The sequence below is a fragment of the Asparagus officinalis genome, chromosome 5, assembly GCF_001876935.1.
Source record: "Asparagus officinalis chromosome 5, Aspof.V1, whole genome shotgun sequence".
Lineage (NCBI taxonomy): Eukaryota > Viridiplantae > Streptophyta > Magnoliopsida > Asparagales > Asparagaceae > Asparagus > Asparagus officinalis.
In genome coordinates, this window is record NC_033798.1 from 93796999 (window position 1) to 93816200 (window position 19202).

The 19202-nt window shown below is 37.2% G+C and overlaps 1 protein-coding gene across 2 annotated transcripts in view; it reads left to right on the top strand.

The window, feature by feature from the left end:
- LOC109840213 (ribulose-1,5 bisphosphate carboxylase/oxygenase large subunit N-methyltransferase, chloroplastic-like) overlaps positions 1 to 18385 on the top strand; it is a 19346-nt gene extending 961 nt beyond the window's left edge. Inside the window, exons 5-11 of one of the 2 annotated variants that reach the window (XM_020408769.1) lie at positions 145 to 216; positions 1049 to 1129; positions 8638 to 8810; positions 10222 to 10324; positions 11812 to 11933; positions 17599 to 17725; positions 18174 to 18385. In XM_020408769.1, coding sequence (XP_020264358.1) covers positions 145 to 216; positions 1049 to 1129; positions 8638 to 8810; positions 10222 to 10324; positions 11812 to 11933; positions 17599 to 17725; positions 18174 to 18260 — 765 coding nt within the window. In that variant the 3' untranslated portion in view covers positions 18261 to 18385. Of the gene's footprint in view, positions 1 to 144; positions 217 to 1048; positions 1130 to 8637; positions 8811 to 10221; positions 10325 to 11811; positions 11934 to 17594; positions 17726 to 18173 lie in introns of both variants that reach the window. The other variant, XM_020408768.1, reaches the window with a different exon arrangement.

The following is a 19202-nucleotide window of genomic DNA, read 5'->3' on the forward strand; positions in this document are numbered from 1 at the left end:
GAGCTACCAATTTCAGATTATTTTTGCATTAAATTTACTGCAGATTGGATTTTTTTATACTGTCTCATGTTCTTATTGTGAATATATTATCTGAAAAAAGAGATAGAAATATAATATTGATGGATTATGATCTTTGACATACAGGTCCGTCTGCCATCGATGGATGGAAAAGTGGCATTAGTTCCTTGGGCAGATATGCTAAACCATAGCTCTGAGGTACTCCTTTTTTTTTAACTAATTTTCTTAAGAATTGAGGATCAAAGTCTGCTTTTCGTATTGAATATAAGAAGAAATCTATGGTAATTCAAAACGTTTAAATTCAGTGGTTCATAAATATGCAACTGTATAAAGGGTACAGAAAGTAATTCAATTCAACACAATTTCAGATCATATCTTGTTTTCTTTTCGGAGTTCTAATCGCTGACAATCTTCGTTCTCTGTTATTGCCTCACCAAGGATGTTATTGTTTAATTGAATTATCATCAGAACTTTTTTCAGATATAAATTTCTTTATCAGACTTGCGTAACATGAAGATTCCAGCATATATACTCATTTGCTTTTTATAAATTGCATATCCCCTCTTGAATTAAATATGCTTCCCTTCAGAAGGTTTTACCTCTAGTTACTTTGAAATATGCTTTATCAGGAAAACCAAATTAATGATTACTTTGGTAATTTACACCAAGGTTAACTTATTTTGTGCGATTTACAAGCAAATCGAGTTCTATCAGGAAAACCAGATAACGTCCTTTTGTATGACAAGTTCATTTGGTTTTCTTCATGACACCCTGAACTTATGAAATTAACTTAATCCCTTAAGAGTTCTTATCACAACCTTTTCTGAAAAATGTTACTTTGAAGTAGTAAATATGATTTCATAATTTGTTAGAAACACATTTTTTATATAGCTCTTCATTCCTATTTTGTTCAAGATCTCTTGTGATCTAGTATACTGACAAATTATACTCTAACCTAAGTTTGTTGGAACTTGTTTCCTTTTTCATCAATAGAAGCTTTGATCAGATATATCTCAACTATGTCATCTAGGTGGAGACATTTTTGGACTTTGACAAGTCATCAATGGGGGTAGTTTTTACAACTGACAGGTCTTATCAACCAGGTGAGCAGGTAATTCTCTGTTTATTTTACTTAGTTGTAAGTGGAAATCATATGCTATCAACAATGATGGTGCAGAAACGAATTTTTTTAGAATATAGCTATCTTGCAGGAGCAATTTTCATGTGCATACTCCTTTTCTTTTTCTTCTTACAGAATATATAATGTTGGGTCATACTTGTAATTCTATTGTGGATTAAAATTCCAAACCATCCTCTTAGGAACACTGAACAATTTTTCCCTTTTGGACTCTTATCAAATTTGAAAAACAAGTAAATAGCTCTTTGCTAAGTTTGCTTGGGTACTTCTATTTGGAGCAATACCCATGTCGTACCCGTACCCAACATGGGAACTTCAGTGGACACTCCTTCGATATTGCGCATCCTCTTAGGAAAACTGAACAAATTTTCCCTTTTGCACTCTTATCAAATTTGAAAAACAAGTAAATAGGTCTTTGCTATGTTGCTTGGGTACTTCTATTTGGAGCAATACCCATGTCGTGCCCATACCCAACATGGGAACTTCAGTGGACACTCCTTCGATATTGCGCATCCTCTTAGGAACACTGAACAAATTTTCTCATTTTGTCTCTTATCAAATTTGAAAAACAAGTAAATAGCTCTTTGCTATGTTGCTTGGGACTTCTATTTGGAGCAATACCCATGTCGTATCTGTACCCAACATGGGAACTTCAGTGGATACTCCTTCGATATTGTGGACACTTAGTCGAATTTGTACTCAATTACATAATACATGTCTTAATTTAAAACACTCATATACTTCTTGGATGTATGTCTTACACTTCACTTCTTGGATGTATGTCTTACACTTCACATGCAATCTTTGAAATCGTTGGACATAAGTTGAATTCATTTTAGCCTGTACCTAGTTCAAAACTATGAATATAAAGGTTCTCTGGAATATCAAGTTAAAAGACGAGCAATTTTCTAATTTATCGATCTATGTTAAAAAGAAACATATAATTGTTACAGGAATTTGATTTCATAGCTCGTGAAATGAAAAACTAATACTGATCTAATGTAAATTATTATCATATATACATATATGTGTAGTCGTGTCCCCGTACCCTACATTTTACAAATTTATTTTCTGTTCTCGTTCCTATAACTGCACTCGAACCCGTATTTGTGTAACTTGGGTTCGTTGCACTATCACGCTCTGTATTGATGAAGTTGTGTGTTGATAGTCAATAGGGTTTAGAAATTATTTCGACATATATTCTTTCTATGTATTGGTGGATAGAGGTTTCTTTGCTATTTTACCTGTTATATGAAATTCCATTATTCAACTTGTTAATGTGAAAACCCTAAAAAGATCACTAGCTCTCTTTTGTATGTTATTTGTAGTGGTTAGAGAAACAAAAGAGTTTGTTCCTAATCAATGTGGGACCAAACAATAAGAAATAAACACCTCAGAACTCACCCTCAAGCTGAGCATACATATCATATATGTCCAGCTTATTATAAATAAAATTCACTCATGTTCACCCAAGAAGTTTTGTGAGAATATCTGCAAGTTGATGTTCTGATTATATATGCTTGGCTCTAATGATTCCCTTTTCCATTTTCTTACGAATCAAGTAGCACTCAATCTTTATATGTTTTATCCTTTCATGAAACACTGGGTTCTTAGCTATGTGAATGGATGTCTTGTTATCTCCATACAAGCTCATGGATACTCCAGTGGATAACCAATCTCTGTTAATATATTTCTAACCCATATCAGCTCGCAAGTCAAATTCGCCATGGGTCGATACTTAGACTCAGCTGTAGATCGAGAGGCTACACTCTTTTTGTTATTCTTCCATGATATTCTTCAAGAAACACAATACCCAGTAGTTGACCGTCTGATTTGTCCAATCTACATCTGAGAATCCTGCAACTGGTGTGATCCCTATCTGAATAGAGTACTCCATTTCCTTGAGTTTTCTTGAGATACAAAAGAATCCTCTTCACAGCTTCCATATAAGGTTTTCTAGGTGCCAAGAGAAACTAACTACACTAATGGAAAATATAATATTTGGTCTCATGACTTTCTATATTTTTCAGTATGCTCCAGTAACTCTGCCTGAGTTGGTAGTAGTTTGGCCTTGTCATATATAGGCAAGTCAATGCCCTTGCATTCTAATATCCTAGCATTTAGCAACCTATCAAGCATATACTTTCTCTGAGATAAGAGAATTCCCTTCTTCGATCTAGCCACCTCGATACCTAGAATATAATTTAAGGATTCAAGGACCTTAGTTTGAAATTGTTGCTATAGATACTTCTTCAAATGACTAATGCCTTATGCATGGTCGCCACTGATCACAATGTCGTCAACATGTACACTCAAAAGGATCTGCTTCCTACCATAAAATCTCTAGAAAACCGAGTGGTTTTTCTGAGCTTGATGAAGACCGAAGGTCCAGAAAACTGTTGCAAAATATCTGAACCAAGCCCTCGGACATTGCTTCAAGTCGTAGAGGTCTTTTTTTAACTTGCAAACCTTGCCACAATCACACTCCCTTTGAGCAACAAAACCTAGTGATTGCTCCGTATAAACTTTGTCATCAAGAATGTTGTTAAGGAATACATTTTTAATATCCAACTGATGTAGTGACCAATGATAACGAGCAGCAAGCGAAATAAGAATGCGGACAAACATCTTAGCTACAAGAGAGAAGGTATCGATATAATCAAGGTCATAGATCTGTTAATATCCCTTCGCAGCTAGTTAAGCTTTGAGGTGAGAGAGCTATCTGGATTTACTTTTACAACATACACTCATTTGCAGGCAACCGCTTTCTTCCCTGGTTATAGTGAAACAAGATCCCAAGTCTCATTTCGCTCTAAAGCCATCATCTCTTCTTGCATTGCCGTCGTCCAACCTGGGTTAGAGCTTCTGACAAATTCTTGGAAACCCAATAAGAATCTAAAAAAGATATGAAATAGTAATGTGATGGAGATAACGAAAAGTTAGAAACATAGTGTGTATTGTTTACGAGGATACTGAGAACTCCGAGAATAAGCTTTCTTACTTTTTCAAGGGGCAATGGGAAGATCATTACTAGGCTGAGCACTAAGATGTACGGGCACATTTTGACTTGCTAGTATATCAGGCTCTTATGTGGATTTGAACGATGGCTCAGGTTATGGAGTAGTACATCTTGTATAAACCTAAATTGGTTTCACAAACTTAGATGGTAGACCAGGTTGTACATCAGCCTTGGAAAGAACATTGATAGTGATTTCCCGAACTATAATGTAGTGACTTGTAGTCATTGTCATTGGGAGGGTCTAAGCATTTATCAAGGACAACATGTCCTAGTTTATTCTCAAAGAAGGTAACATCGGCTGAAACAATATACTGATTCGAGAAGGGACATCAATATATGTACCCTTTTGAGTCTTAGAATATCTAAGAAAAATACCCCAAGAGATTTTGAATCTAATTTCGGCCGTTAAGAACTGTGATTGTGAATAAAACATAGAGACCAAAAGATCTTAGGAGGTAAATAAAAAGCGTCTTTAGTTGGATATAAGAGAGGTCAGAGTTTTGTTCTGTAAGATAGATGAGGGTAAGCTATTGATTAGGTAGCAAGCTGTCAAAATGGCATCTCCCTAAAACTATTTTGGAACTTGACGATGGATTATTAAGGTCTTAGCAATTTCTAGTAAGTGCCTGTTATTGTGCTTAGCCACCCCATTTTGTTGAGGTGTGTAAGTACTAAATGGCTGATGTAAAATTTCATTGTCTTCCAAATATTTGTGAAGGAGCTATCAAAATAATCCTTAACGTTATTTGTTCTTAAAGTTTTAATGGTATTATAAAACTAATTTTTAACCTCAGCATAAAAACTCTAAAGAGGGAGAAACACATTCAAACGATTTTTTAGCAAGTAGATCCATGCCATGCGAGAAAAGTTATCCACAAAACTAACAAAATATTAGAAATCGAGTTTGGATGGAACAGAACAAGACCCCCATATATTCGAATGCACTAAGTCTAAGGGGTTACTAGTCCTCTTATTGACGTGACTGGGGTAAGACACCTGTTGATGTTTTTCGAGTTGATACGACTCACACTCTAAGGACTCAACATGATTCAAAATTGAAATAAAAGTTTTAAAAATCAAAAAAAGGGGATGATCAAACCGACAATGTTCAACAAAGGCTGATGTATAACTAATACAAGCCACCTAGGCTGGGGCAAAGTCCAGCTCATACAAGCCGTTCCGCACACGTCTAGTGCCAATCGTCTTCCTTATCCCAATTCACTAAAAAAGACAATGTGTAGGAAAAAAATATTACCATACAATTTAATGTTTAGTAATCTTGCTGACAGATAAGAGATTAAATAAAAAATGAGAAGATATAGCAAGGGTGAAAGTGGAATAGTATTAATGTAGTTAGATCCAATACCTTTTACAAGTGTAGCGGATCCATCAGCTAATACTATTGAAGAAAAGAAGGTGGTAGGTGTGCAGGAGGATAATATATTTTGGTTCCCAGTCATATGATCAATTGCCCCTAAATCTATAACCTAAGTATGAGACGATGACGATGTAAGATAAACAGTGAGTTTACCTAACTGGGCAAGTGTAACTGTAGTAGGAAAGGATTGTGTCTTTTGGAATTGTTACAATAACTGTAGCTGAAATTGCTCAAGCTTGCGACAAGTATCATCATCTATGGGACTCATGTGTAGTCACATGTGCACTCTGAGGTTGTTTTCCCTGTAGCTAAGGACAATGAAATTTCATGTGATCTGGTTCCTTACAATAATAGAGGAATCAAATGAACCCTCCCTTATAACTCCTCGTGGATTATCACTTCGTCCCCCATATACTCCAAAGAGTCCTACATCCACCAAAGCAGCCTCCATCATGACTAACCTCTCGACTGTCTACTTTGTGGGGAGAACAGACTTGTTGGCAAACTCTGTTATGGTACTTATATGAGCTGCTTGCACTGCTGATCTCAAAAAATAATGTCTCTGCTAAGGAATGTATAGTAAAGCTCCCAATAATCTGTGCTCATGCTAAATCATAATACTGTGAAAGAGAACTAATGAAGGTGAATACCATCAGTTGATCCTACTGGTTTTGCATCTTCTCTGAACGTTCATCGTAATGGGAAAAATCTATCTCAACTCCTCTGCGAGGCGATTGAAGCTGCCATAATGCTTCTTAAACGTCTGACTGTGCTCGTCCATCTTGCTCTGAAATAACTCTTGCATGACGTCATACACCCGATTAGCTTGTCCACGACATTTACAATTGCTTCAAGAACTTCCATGCCTATTTCATAGTATTATAGTGAATTGCTAGCTGAAGGACCTATGGTTCCATGTTATTCCAAATTAGATGAAGTAGACTAGTGTCATCCAGCTTCCAAGAGGCAGTAACTGGCATGGAGGGTCATCTATAAGATGATCATTTCTCCTACCTGAAACATAAACTCAGATAAGTTGCTTCCAAAGTAGGTAATTAGACCCATTCAATTTCTGATCAGTGATCTTGCTGGAGAGCACCTCTATGCGGGTCTTCATCTTAACTCTCTCATCCACCGAAATAGCAGAATCACCGGAGGATGCTATCAACACTGCAAATAAGATTCTTCAATTAGTAATCTCCTAGCAAATAACTATCAACCTCACCCAGAAATATATTAATTTTCAACAAACAGATCATCAACAAGTAATCACACCAAGTAATCAAGCCACAACAACTAACCATCACAAGTAATCAATTCACCAAGTGAAACTATCCTGCAAAGTTGGTCTTTCGAGAGAATGACATATCGCTTATCTCAAAAAGATTATTAACGACTGATCGTAAGATGAAGCTAAATGATTAGCTTAAGATCTAGAAAGATCTAATTGGTTAAGCTAAATGATTAGCTGAAGATTTATGAAGATAGTTAGTAAGTTGAATGATTAGCTCAAGATTTATGAATGTTTAGTTGATTAAGCCAAATGATTAGCTTAACACATTTTTTCACTGTTTTGGATCTAGGGTGTACAGATCCGAAAAGTTTCTTTTATTTTGCGCCAAAGTTGAGGGTTAATGAACAAGGAAGTAGGGATTACTGAATTGGGAGGTCGAAGTTAACATGAGAGAAGAGGTTCCGGCTGGATCTGATCTGGGGTGGATGAATAGTATCACCGATGAACAGTAGCCACGGAACAATATGTGGTCAGAAGTGGTGGTGGTTGAGGGCAAAGGATTAGAGTTTGATGTTGGTGGGTGGCGGCTAGGGTTTGAGAGGGATAGAAGGTGACAGCTAGGGTTTGGGAGGTGGCGGCTAGGATTTGAGAGGGGTGGAAGGTGGCGGCTAGAGTTTAGAAAATTGGAGAGAGGAGAGAAGAGAGGGCGGCTCTGATTCCATGTTAATATAAAAACACTAGAGAGATCATTAGTTTTCTCGTGGATGTTATTTATAGTATTTAGAGAAACAAAAGAGTACGTTCCTACCAATGTGGCACAATAAGGAATAAACAACTCTCTCAACACAACTTTTCTCTTCATAACATTCTTTCAGGAAGCTTCTCCTTCACATATAACCTGATACAAAAGCTTAATCTGTATAGGTGCTATACCCTTTGAGACCGCATTTTCACCTAATCATATTGACATGAGGGCACTTGCATCCCAAACAACTAGAAATGATGGAGGAATTAAAAGAATATATACTATTCTTAGTCCAGTTATCAGTAATATAATATTTATCAGGATTTAACTGGAAGGGTGTGCAGAAAGAAAGGAACTCTGAGACTTTATTTTAAGTATAAACAGCGGCTAAATTCCTGAACTTAGGCCAAACCTTACATAAGGCACCAAAATATCTGCGACTTCAATTCACAGTAACTCCATTGATGCGGGACAGATTCAGATTTGAGTCTTTCAAAAGATTTGATGAAGATCACATTAGGATTTTTTTCTAAAAAATTTGATTTTTTTAGTTGAGATTTAGACTTGAGTTTGTTGTTTAGTTAGGAATGAATCTGCTATTTGTTAGGATGTGTGATTTGATATTATCCATTAGTTAGGATTAGGATTTTTTACTTCTGTAAATAATGATGTGCTTTTTCATTTGAGGGAAGGACAGAAGAATGTTTGGTATTAGGCATGTGAGGTGCCCGGTGTGAGGCCCACATTTGCATCTTTTTTATTCTTAAATGAAGAGCACAATTTCCATTTTTATTATTTTTTATTTTCACCCAAATAATCAAACTCAACAGATCGCTATGCCTGCATTCTGCATCACTATGGCATTAGTTTTATGCAGTTCAGATTTTGTAAATGTGAGAGAGATGCTGATAATAATAAATGTGGCTTGCAAATAAGGAAAATAAATTTTTGAATGAACTTATATTATTTAGGACACTGGTAACTGTAAAACATAATTCCCAAAGCTTACGTTGTCCTTTATTTTATATTTGTCAGCCATAGTCTTAAACTCTGAGCATAATGATTCTGTGCTCTTCTTTTACACGTTGCTCTCCTATTTTTACAGGTGTTTATCTCTTATGGAAAGAAATCAAATGGAGAACTATTGCTTTCATATGGTTTTGTTCCGAAGGAGGGTACGAATCCCAACGATTCGGTTGAGTTGTCTATGTCTCTTGATAAATCTGACAAATGCTATAAAGAGAAGTTAGAAGCCTTGCAAAAGCATGGTTTGTCATCGTGAGTTCTAAACTTTCCATAGAATTACAGCTGTATGCTGAGCTTAATTTAGTGCCTAATTAAGAACATGAAAGTCTAGAAAATTATCTACCACAAAGCCAATGTCATACAAAATGATCAAAGCATTCTCTAGAAATCACTGTTTGCTATATATAGAATTAATTGTACTAGATGTTTTGAACTGCATGTGAAAACTGTAGAGGAAAGCTTTCATGTGCTAGAAAATGTCTATGTATTCGAACTTGGTCCAATTATCCCCTCTTAAATTAAACTTCCATATTCCTTAGACACTTGAAAAACCATTCTTGTGCAATTGGTGCCTGAATGAGTTCTGCACAAGAATCTTGTAGATGGTGTATAATTTTACCAAGGGTTGTGGTTTTAGGCTTTAGTTTGGTAGGAGGGGAAGCATGGGGAGGTGAGGGACAAAACTAAAAATCTCCATTGGTAGGGGGTTTTTAGAAGGTGAGGTGAGGTGAGGTTAGGTGAGATAAGGAATGTAAAATGAACTAGAAATCTAGAGGGAGAAAAATCCTCCCAAACTGGGAGGACACAAGAGGAGAGAGAAAGTGAACCATTAAAAGATCCACCTCCCCTCACTCTCCCTCAAGGCTAGGAGAGATGTCCATCCATTCACCTCATTGCAACTCACCTTACCTCACTTTCTTTCCTCAAACCCCCTATCAAACCTAGCCTTAATCTTAAAAAAAAATTATGCTATTCAAATCTACCCTGCCATTAGGATCTTTTTGTCGGATATTAAAGATATGCATTCTTGCGACATCATTTTAAATCTTGCAATCTTATTCCTTGAAAAGATATAATTAATTAATACTAGCTCAATGCCTCTTTGAGTTCCTCTCATTTGAATTATTTTAGAAAAATAAAGTGCTGCCAATATTTTTCATTATCAAAGAAGATGAAAGCAGATATACTATTTTGTGCATCCAATTGTTTCAGCATAGACTTCAAATGCCTCCTTCAGAATCAGACTTCTAGATCCTGATTATGAGTGAAAATGACAACATGCTTACTCATGTAATTTATCTGATCCATATGTTATAGAAAATTTTGCAGTATCAGTATTTTACTATACCGGCATACTATGGCAACCCAAATGGAGGAGGTACACAAGGATGAAAATCTTGAAAAGAAATTTCAAACTTTGTAATTCATGATCATAAAGTAGATTATGATAACATCCCTTTTAATAATTTCTAAGATGTTTTCTTACGGGTTCTTCTACTGTATAAAATAGTAAATTCATGTAAACTGAAAAAAAATTCTAATTTTTAATTCTTAAAGTGATGATAGAACGATATGATGCTACTATATATTTGATACTTTATTATGATCATGAAGGAAATTTAAGTTCTTGAAAAACTTATTAATTATTTTTCAACGTTGGCAGGCCTCAAAGGTTTCCTTTGCAGATCACTGGCTGGCCATTGGAAATGATGGCATATGCCTACCTTGTTGTCAGCCCACCAGATATGAGTCAAAAATTTGATGAGGTTCGTTAATTTGATAGATTTGCGAACTTGTTTCCTGTTTGACAACGCCTTTCTTGGGAAAATTTAAGTACAAGAGTATAATTGTGCCATATATAGTAGAAATGGAACTTTAAATTTTAGTGATTTTCCCAGATCTAATCTCATGTGTTACCTATTCTTTAAGTACATCTTGTGTTGGATGCCTGTATATGAGAAAAAAAATTCACACTAAAAAGTGTAATTTATTCCTGTCATGAGGTTTCATGCATGAAGGAGTAATGATGCAAGGGGGAAAAACTAGCATAATTTCAGTCATGATAGTAGTTTTCAAGTTAAATATGATGCTGTATTTTATAAGTGGAATCTCTTGTTGGCTTACAATTGTATTTCAATCTAGTAATCTACTAAGAAGATAGAACTTTATGTTGTTAGTTTACATTTTGCATGTAGTTACATTAATGACAGTCCAAGATGTAGTTTTCTGGTGTTGTTAAATTGGTTGTTTCACATGAAATCTGACATCATTATCTTCATGTCTAAATGATAATCCAGTTGTTGATTCGATCCAACTTTCTCTGCTACTTGTTTGTCTGCATCACTGACCTTTCTGTCATGGCATCTAAATACCGAAATGTCAAAATATCAGCTATCCTTTGGACCTTCTGCATTGTTGTACCCTAAAACAGTCTCTTGCTTTTTGTATATGCCTTGTCATGCTGATTTTTGGTTATTTCTGCAATATCATATGTTCTCTTGGGTTGCTTGTATATTTGTGGGCCATACTTCTGCTATGTGCATCTTCATTCTTAGAATTTTAGGATAAGTAGTTGTGTCATTAAGTCTCTCCATATCTCGTGCAATGAACTTTGCAAAATGAGATGTCTCCAGTACAGATATATCTGATGCATCTATCATCTCTTTCCATCATGGATGAAAGTTTGGTAATGTTGCACTGTGATTTAAAGTAGTAGCAATAATAAAATAGGCTGTATATATTAACTCATATATGTGCATATTGATTAAGTTTAATGTGATTGTGATTAGTTTATCCTACGCTTGCTCCCAGAATTTTTGAGATAACGCAGTTGATAACATTTCTGCCAGAAAATATTGTGTTGTTATCATGTGTATAAAAATTAATGACAACTTTACACATCTTATTCTTGTCAATGATCTGTTTTCCATGAGACTTTCAGAAGTAGCTTAATGCTTCTAAACTAAACATGAAATTGAGTGAACCTTGACAACACAATCCTACTTAGGTGTGTTACTTCCTATGGTGAACGTGATATTTCTGAACACAATATGTTAATTAGTGAAGATCAAATGTGCGTTAGTACCCGATGTGTTTTCTCAAAGACTGACTGCGGTATTCTTTCCACGCACGCACGCATGCACTTATATACAATATGTTAATTCCGAGTGCATTGTTCTCAAGCTTCTTGCAAAAAAACTTCCAACTGTTTTTCTCATTGTAATACTTTCTTGTCAATCTCCTATCTCTATAGTTGGCTGCTGCTGCTTCCAGAAAAAGGAAGTCAGGAAAAATGTATCCAGAATTAGAAGAGCAAACATTACAATTCATCTTGGACTGTTGCGAGTCAAGCATATCAAAGTACACTAAATTATTCTGGTTTTCTATAATTATGTAAGTTAAATTTTGCTGGACATTTTAGCTATTTATTGTTACCAGAAAGGGTAGCTTTAAACTCTTGCAACATGTCTTTAACTCTGCTCTTTTTTCCTCTTTTTTGTGACTTCTACTTTTTGGAAGCCATTACTTTGTAGTGCAGAGGTTGCATTAACTATTCTAGTCACATAGTTTATTTAAAAATATTGGAGCTGTGTCTACTCTTTCATGAGCAGTTGTATGGCTTAGTTTGAGAGTTGTGCAAAGACCCCATAGTTCCATGTTGAGTTGAGAGGAGTGGTGGACACTAAGAAATATATTGTTATTATTTCTTTAGTGGTACAAACACATTATACTCTCAAATACAAATACTCTCTTTCTCTCTCTATCCTTCTCTCTCTCTGCTACCGTGATCTCTGTTCGATGCTCTAACCCTTCACCACTCCTCTATTTATAGCCTTCAAAAGGGTTGGTGGAATAATGTTTTGGGTTGGTGGAACAGTAATAGGGTTGGTGAGTTACTGTAGCTAGATAAGTGGGGGTAGGTGTGAGTGTGAAGCTACTGAATTTCAATACTCCCCCTCAGCAGCGACTTCTCTATCCACGAGTCCAAGCTGACTTCGAAATTTTGCAAGCTTTAAAGTACTCAGTGCTTTGGTGAATATGTTAGCTATTTGTTTGTTTGTCCCGATTGGCTTCATTACAATCTCCTCTTGAAGAACTTTATCTCGAAGAAAGTGATGTTGTACTTCAATGTGTTTCGTCCTAGCATGAAAAATTGGATTATCTGCCAATCGTATTACAGACTGATTATCACAATGTAGAGCTACTGAGTAGTCTGTGGACTGATGTAGATCTCTCATTAACTGAAAAAACCACGTGTTTTTCTGAGCTGCCATCGTTGCTGATCTGTACTCCGCCTCTATAGTTGACAGTGACACCATTGACTGTCTTTTGCTACACCAAGATATAGCCCCTGAATCAAGACGAAACACGCATACGGTAGTAGACCTTCGAGTGTCATGATCTCCAGCATAGTCAGCATCACAATAGCCATAGACCTCACATTCTTCTCCTTTCTTATACATGAGACCATAGTTAACTGTACCCTTGATGTACCTTAGGATCCTTCGGATTGCTTCTAAGCGAGGCTTCTTTGGCTTCTGCATGTATCGGCTCATCACACCAACTGCAAATGAAATATTTGATCTTGTCATCGTTAGATAGATCAAGCTTCCAAATAGTTGTCGATGCATAGTTGGATCTTCCAAATCTTTTCCTTCATGTGCACATAGTCTCAGATTTGTCTCCATCGGTATTGAGATTGACTTGCAGTTGAACATCCCGTACTTGAGCAGCATGTCTTTTGGATATTTTTTTTGGCACAGGAATGGTCCATCCTTCCTTCAGTCGACCTCCAACTCGAGAAAATGCTTGAGCTTCCCAAGCTCCTTCATTTGAAACCTGACCGAGAGATTTGTCCTCATTCTTTGGATTTCCGCGTCATCGTCTCCAGCTAGGATTAAGTCATCCACATAGACCAACATGATTGCTAGCCTATTACCAGTCTGTTCGACAAATAAACTAAAATCTACAGAAGCAAGAGAGTATCCACTTTGAATTAAAAACTCATCAATCTTACCATACCAAACTCTCGGAGCTTGCTTTATTCCGTAGAGAACTTTCTTTAGCTTGCAAACACATCTTTCCTTTTCCTTGCTCTCAAATCCGATGGGTTGCTCCATGTAAATCTCTCAATCTACCTCACCATGTAAAAATGCGTTCTTCACGTCCATCTGCCAAAGCTTCCAACTTTTGCTAGTTGCTAGAGCTAGAAGAACTCGAACTGTTGTTATCTTGGCAACTGGATTGAATGTCGCGTCATAATTCAGTCCATACTGTTGAGAGAATACTCGAGCCACCAAGCGTGCTTTGTATCTCTCAGTCGACCCATCCGGTCAAGTCTTGACTTTGTAAACCCATTTGCAGGAGATAGGTTTGACATCTTTGGGATTTGGCACCAACTCCCAAATTTGATTCTGTTGTAGAGCTTGAATTTCTTCCTCCATTGCTTGTCTCCATTCAACAATTTCATATGCTTCCTCGAAGCTAGATGGCTCCTTCACATCTTTCATAATGGCAGCATTAGCATACTTAGGATTCGGTTTTTTAGGTCTTGTTGATCTTCGAAATTGTTCAACTGGTTCTTCTTCGATGTCCTCTATCTGGCTCGAGCGCACTTCTTCTGGCGTTGTCTGATAAACACCGGTTTTCCATTATTATTCTCCTTTGAGGATGTTGAAGAGCTTGATTCTGTCTTTTCTGATTGACGTAGCCCTTTTTCTTGACCTGACTCCCCCAACTTCTTTTGCAACTGATCCTCTAGATCACTAGAGTCTAGGAGTGCAACTTCTTATGAGGCCCACCAAGATGAGGCTTCGTCAAACACAACATTCCTTGATGTGTAGCATCGTTCGGTTGTAGGATCACAACATCTTTATCATTTTCTTTTATTATCATACCCCACAATATACATCTTACAGCCTTTTATCGAATTTGTTACGTAAGTGATTAGGCACAAAGACATAACATACACAACCGAAAATTCTAAAATGGCTTACGGTTGGGTTGGTATTCCATAACTTTTGAAATGGTGACATGAACTCTAGTTTTGGTTGTGGTAGCCGATTGTTCACATGCGCCGCCGTCTTCATACACTCCGCCCCAAAACATCCTGGTACGTTCTTAGCATGAAGCATGCTTCGACATATCTCTGCAAGTTGACGATTTTTCCTTTCAGCTACGTCATTCTGCGGTGGAGTATTTGGGCATGTTAGCTGTCGCCGAATCTTGTGCTGCTTCAGGTAATCGTAAAACTCCTTCGATATGTGCTCTCCCCCGTTGTCTGTGCGTAGGCAATGAATGTTCTTGCCGAGTTCTCCTTCGACTTCTTCTCGAAATTGCTTGAATTTAGAGTGCTTCGGATTTTTCCTTCAGAAAATCAACCCATACATACCTCGAGTAATCGTCGATGAAAGTGACATGTACCGCATCTCACCGATTGATTTGTTGTTTTACTCGACCAAATATATCTGAGCGTATAAGCTCTAAAGGTTTCTTGGCTCTAAATTGTGACTCCTGATACGGTAATTGATGCGTCTTACCGTACTGACAACCTCCGCATACGGTCCCTCCACGAATATCCAAGTGTGGAAGATCCTTCAAGCTTGTGATAGCTCACATGGCTAAGCCGAGAATGCCACAAATCAGCCGTCTCATTGTTTTTGGCTTTATCTATATATGTTGATTTTACCGACATCACATAGACAGATTCTACCTTTCGTCTCTCCATGATAGGTTCTCCTAGTAGCTTCAAGTTTCGATAGACTTTTACATCTTGTGGCCCAAACACTACATAATTTTCAGAAACTGTTAATTGGAAAATAGATATAAGATTCTTTTTCATACCCGATACACGGTATACATCTTGTAGTTGTATCTGATTCGGGTTGTAGTGCGGAGTAAATACAGTCTTTCCGATGTGTGTGATAGGTAATCTCAAATTATTCGCTATCACAACTTCTCGGCCGCCTTTATACTCCTTCATGTTGACAAGTTTCCCCTTATCTCCCATCATGTGGTTTGAACGGCTAGAATCGACGATGCAATCTTTATTATAGCTGATTTCTTCTTGATCTGAAATCACTACAAATGCGGACTCAGATTCTTCTTTAATCGAGGTTAGTGTCATACCAACAACCTCGTCTTCGTCGACTGGTACATCTTCAATGATGACCACGGATGCTTGGGCATACCATTCTTCTTCTTCATCTTGATATCTGCGCGATGTTACAGCATTGCCCTCTGCAGGCCTCCTCTTGTAGTGGCAGTCTCTAGCAAAGTGTCTTTTCTTTCTATAGTTGTAGCAGCTATTGTCAGGTCTCCTTGCTTGACGATCACCTTGCTCCTCACGCTGTTGTGTTTTATCGGTGTATGGCTGTCCTGACTGCCTCCTTGGAGCAGCCTTTCCATATTCCTCTTTCCTCGCGCCTCTTGGTTTCTCTCTCTCCTTACTGCTGAAGAGTGCTTCATCTTCGCTTTTTATTGAAATGCTGACCATTTGTTTGGCTAGGGTTTCCTATGTAGCAAGCAAACTCTCCAACTCTAATAATGTTGGTTGAGTCGGCCACCCATGTGTAGCAGCAACAAGTCCGTGATATTTCAGTTTCAAACCGTGGATGATTATTCTACTCATCCTTGCATCGGATACTTTAGAATCTGGATCTAGTTAAGCAATATCTGAACAGAGTGGTTTTACTTGCTTGAAGTACTGACTGATTGTCAGATCCTTCTGTTGTAAGGTCATCAATTGATTCTCCATGAGTTGAAGTCGAGCATCATTCTCTTTCGAGAAGAGTATTGCGAGCACATCTCATGCCTCCTTCAGAGTTCTAGCATCTCGCATATAGTCTACGAGGTTTTCTTCTACTGTCATCTTCAGCACATACATAGCCTTGCCGGCTTTGATGTTCCACTTTCTTAGTGCTTTGCCAGCTTCCCGAGGTGTTGTAGTTTTAGCACCCTTAATAACCTCCCAGAGATCGTCCTTGTAAATAGGCCTTCAAGAATGCTGATAGAATCACCGTAGGAGAGAGCGGATCCCGACGTCTTACTTCTATCACGAGCTGCAACTTCTACTATTTCACGTAAAACAGTAACCGTACTTATGAACAGTAATCGTATTCATAAATAGTAACCATACTCATGAATAGTACCATGCTCGTGAATAGTAACCTTCAAAGGGTAAATGATAATCTAACATATTTTCTGATGTGGAGGATCCACCTTTGGTAGCAGTCACAGAGCATACGGTAAGCAAATACACGCACCCTAATTCAGGTTCTGATACCACTTGTTGAGTTGAGAGGAGTAGTGGACACTAAGAAATATATTATTATTATTTCTTGAGTGGTACAAACACACTATACTCTCAAATACAAATACTCTCTTTCTCTCTCTCTCTCTCTCTCTCTCTCTCTTTCTCTCTTTGCTACTGGGATCTCTATTCGATGCTCTAACCCTTCACCACTCTCCTCTATTTATAGCCTTCAAAGGGGTTAGTGCAACAATGTTTTGAGTTGGTGGAACAGTAATAGGGTTGGTGAGTTGTTGTAGATAGGCAGGTGGGGGTTGGTATGAGTGTGAAGCAGCTGAATTTCAACATTTGATTGTTGCAGATAGACTTCCAAGTGAATTTTTGACTAGTTTTACCCTCAGAGAAATAAGAAAATTGTCTTTTTGACAAATAGAAAAGTACTCAGAAGAAATTCACTAGGGAGTCATCTGCAACAATAAAAATTGGTATGGGGGTTCTATTGACAATTGATCCTTAAAATTTTGATTTCCCCTAATTTGTCAATAAACAGAACAGATACAGTGCAGATCCTGTTCTTTCAGGCTATCTCATCATTTAATGAATAAACAGAACAAATAGACACAGTGCAGATCCTGTTCTTTCAGGCTATCTCATCATTTAATGTATTAAGTTTTGCAAATATATGAATAAGTCAAGTGATACATGCCATTTTGGCTCATGAGCATACACTATAATTTTTGTGCTTCTTAATTCTTGCGTAAGCTCCGTATACAATGATTTATGCATTTCGCAGGGTGGTAGCCCTCTCGATCCAATTACTACTAGCGCAAAACAAACCAATCGGAAATTACTTTTGAAGCAGCTAGCGGCAGACTTGTGCACCAGTGAGCGGAGAATCTTATTCCGTACTCAATATGTAAGTACTTAAACAACTTTGATATACTAAATTACTCTCCTCTTTAGACAGACGGTATCATTGAATAATGCTGTATTCTTTAGTGACATGTGCTTTTCTATTTTGTGTGATCTGTACGATTGCATTTTGCACAATCTGTTATTTTTCCATATTGGTAGCTGTCTCTTCTCGTGTGGGAGAGTACACGCTTCCACAATGGTATGAGACAGAAGCTCCATTTGGTTTGCAGTTGATTCGAATCATTATGCATATTGGGAAAACAGAAACTTAATTTGATTTGCACTAGATTCGGGTATTTTCTTTTTGCATATTATTGTGGAGGCTCAGCCTTTGAACGATTTCTTCTTGATTTTCATTTTTGGATCGGATTCCTTTAGTTTTTTCACCTATGTCTCGCTCATAGCATGTGTTGCAGATGTCATGGCAATAATGGTTTCATACATTGCAGATATTGCGACGAAGGCTGAGGGACATGAGAAAAGGTGAATTAAGAGCCCTAACTATACTAAATGGATTTAGGAAATTGTTCAAATAGCCAACAGCTACCACGGTGCATTATCATGCAAATGTATCTCATTTTTTCATCTTGAAGATGAGCTTAATATGTACCATCATTGTGATGTATTACCTTTTCTTAAGTGAACATTTTGTGTACTGTTATATCTCTGCTATCATGCTTTGTTCAGATTAGAAACACTTTTAAGGTGTTTTGTTCAGGTTAGAAACATGTATCATATGTCATCTTGGAATTCTATAACTTGATCGATGGAAGTTACCCAAACCCAAGACCTTTGTTGGTCTCCATATACTAGTCGTTTACAAGAAAGCGTCGCTCGGTCAAGAAGAGTACTGGTTTAGTGAAATTCCACACTCCCGTTCTGTAGTAAAGGTCCTCGAAACAGGAGTCAGGTTCAGCTGCAGCGAAGCAGAGGCATAAACTTTAGTATGTTCTTTCTTTGTTCTTCTCCAAAACTACTTGATCCTCTCTCTCTCTCTCTACTGAACCTCAAGCTCCACCCCTTCTCCAATTGGCCGGTAATTGCAAAATAGTCTGCAATTGCATAGATTAAAAAGAATTTAATCGGTGTAGGCACCAACCAAAGAAGAACTCTGCTCTATTTTTACTATATTTTACAACTGTTAAGATTTCAACTCTACATATGGTACGAGCAAAAAGGAAAAGAAGGAAATAAAGGAAATGAAAAAGAAGCACTACAGTTCCTCCGTTAGTATCATCTAGTGCTCAAGGAAAATCATCAAATCTTAAAAGCTAGCATCAATTTTTGCTGGTTGACATTAATGAAGGAAAAAAGGAACCCAAATTAATAGAGTATAGAAAAGTTTATAGATACAGGAGTGGAGCTCTATTGTTCTGCCTCTTCCTTTCACAGGCGTATACCAAAAGCATAATGGTTCAGAAATTGTGAAAGTTCCACCTTCAATATATCAACAAGTAGAATATCTACAACTTGTATTC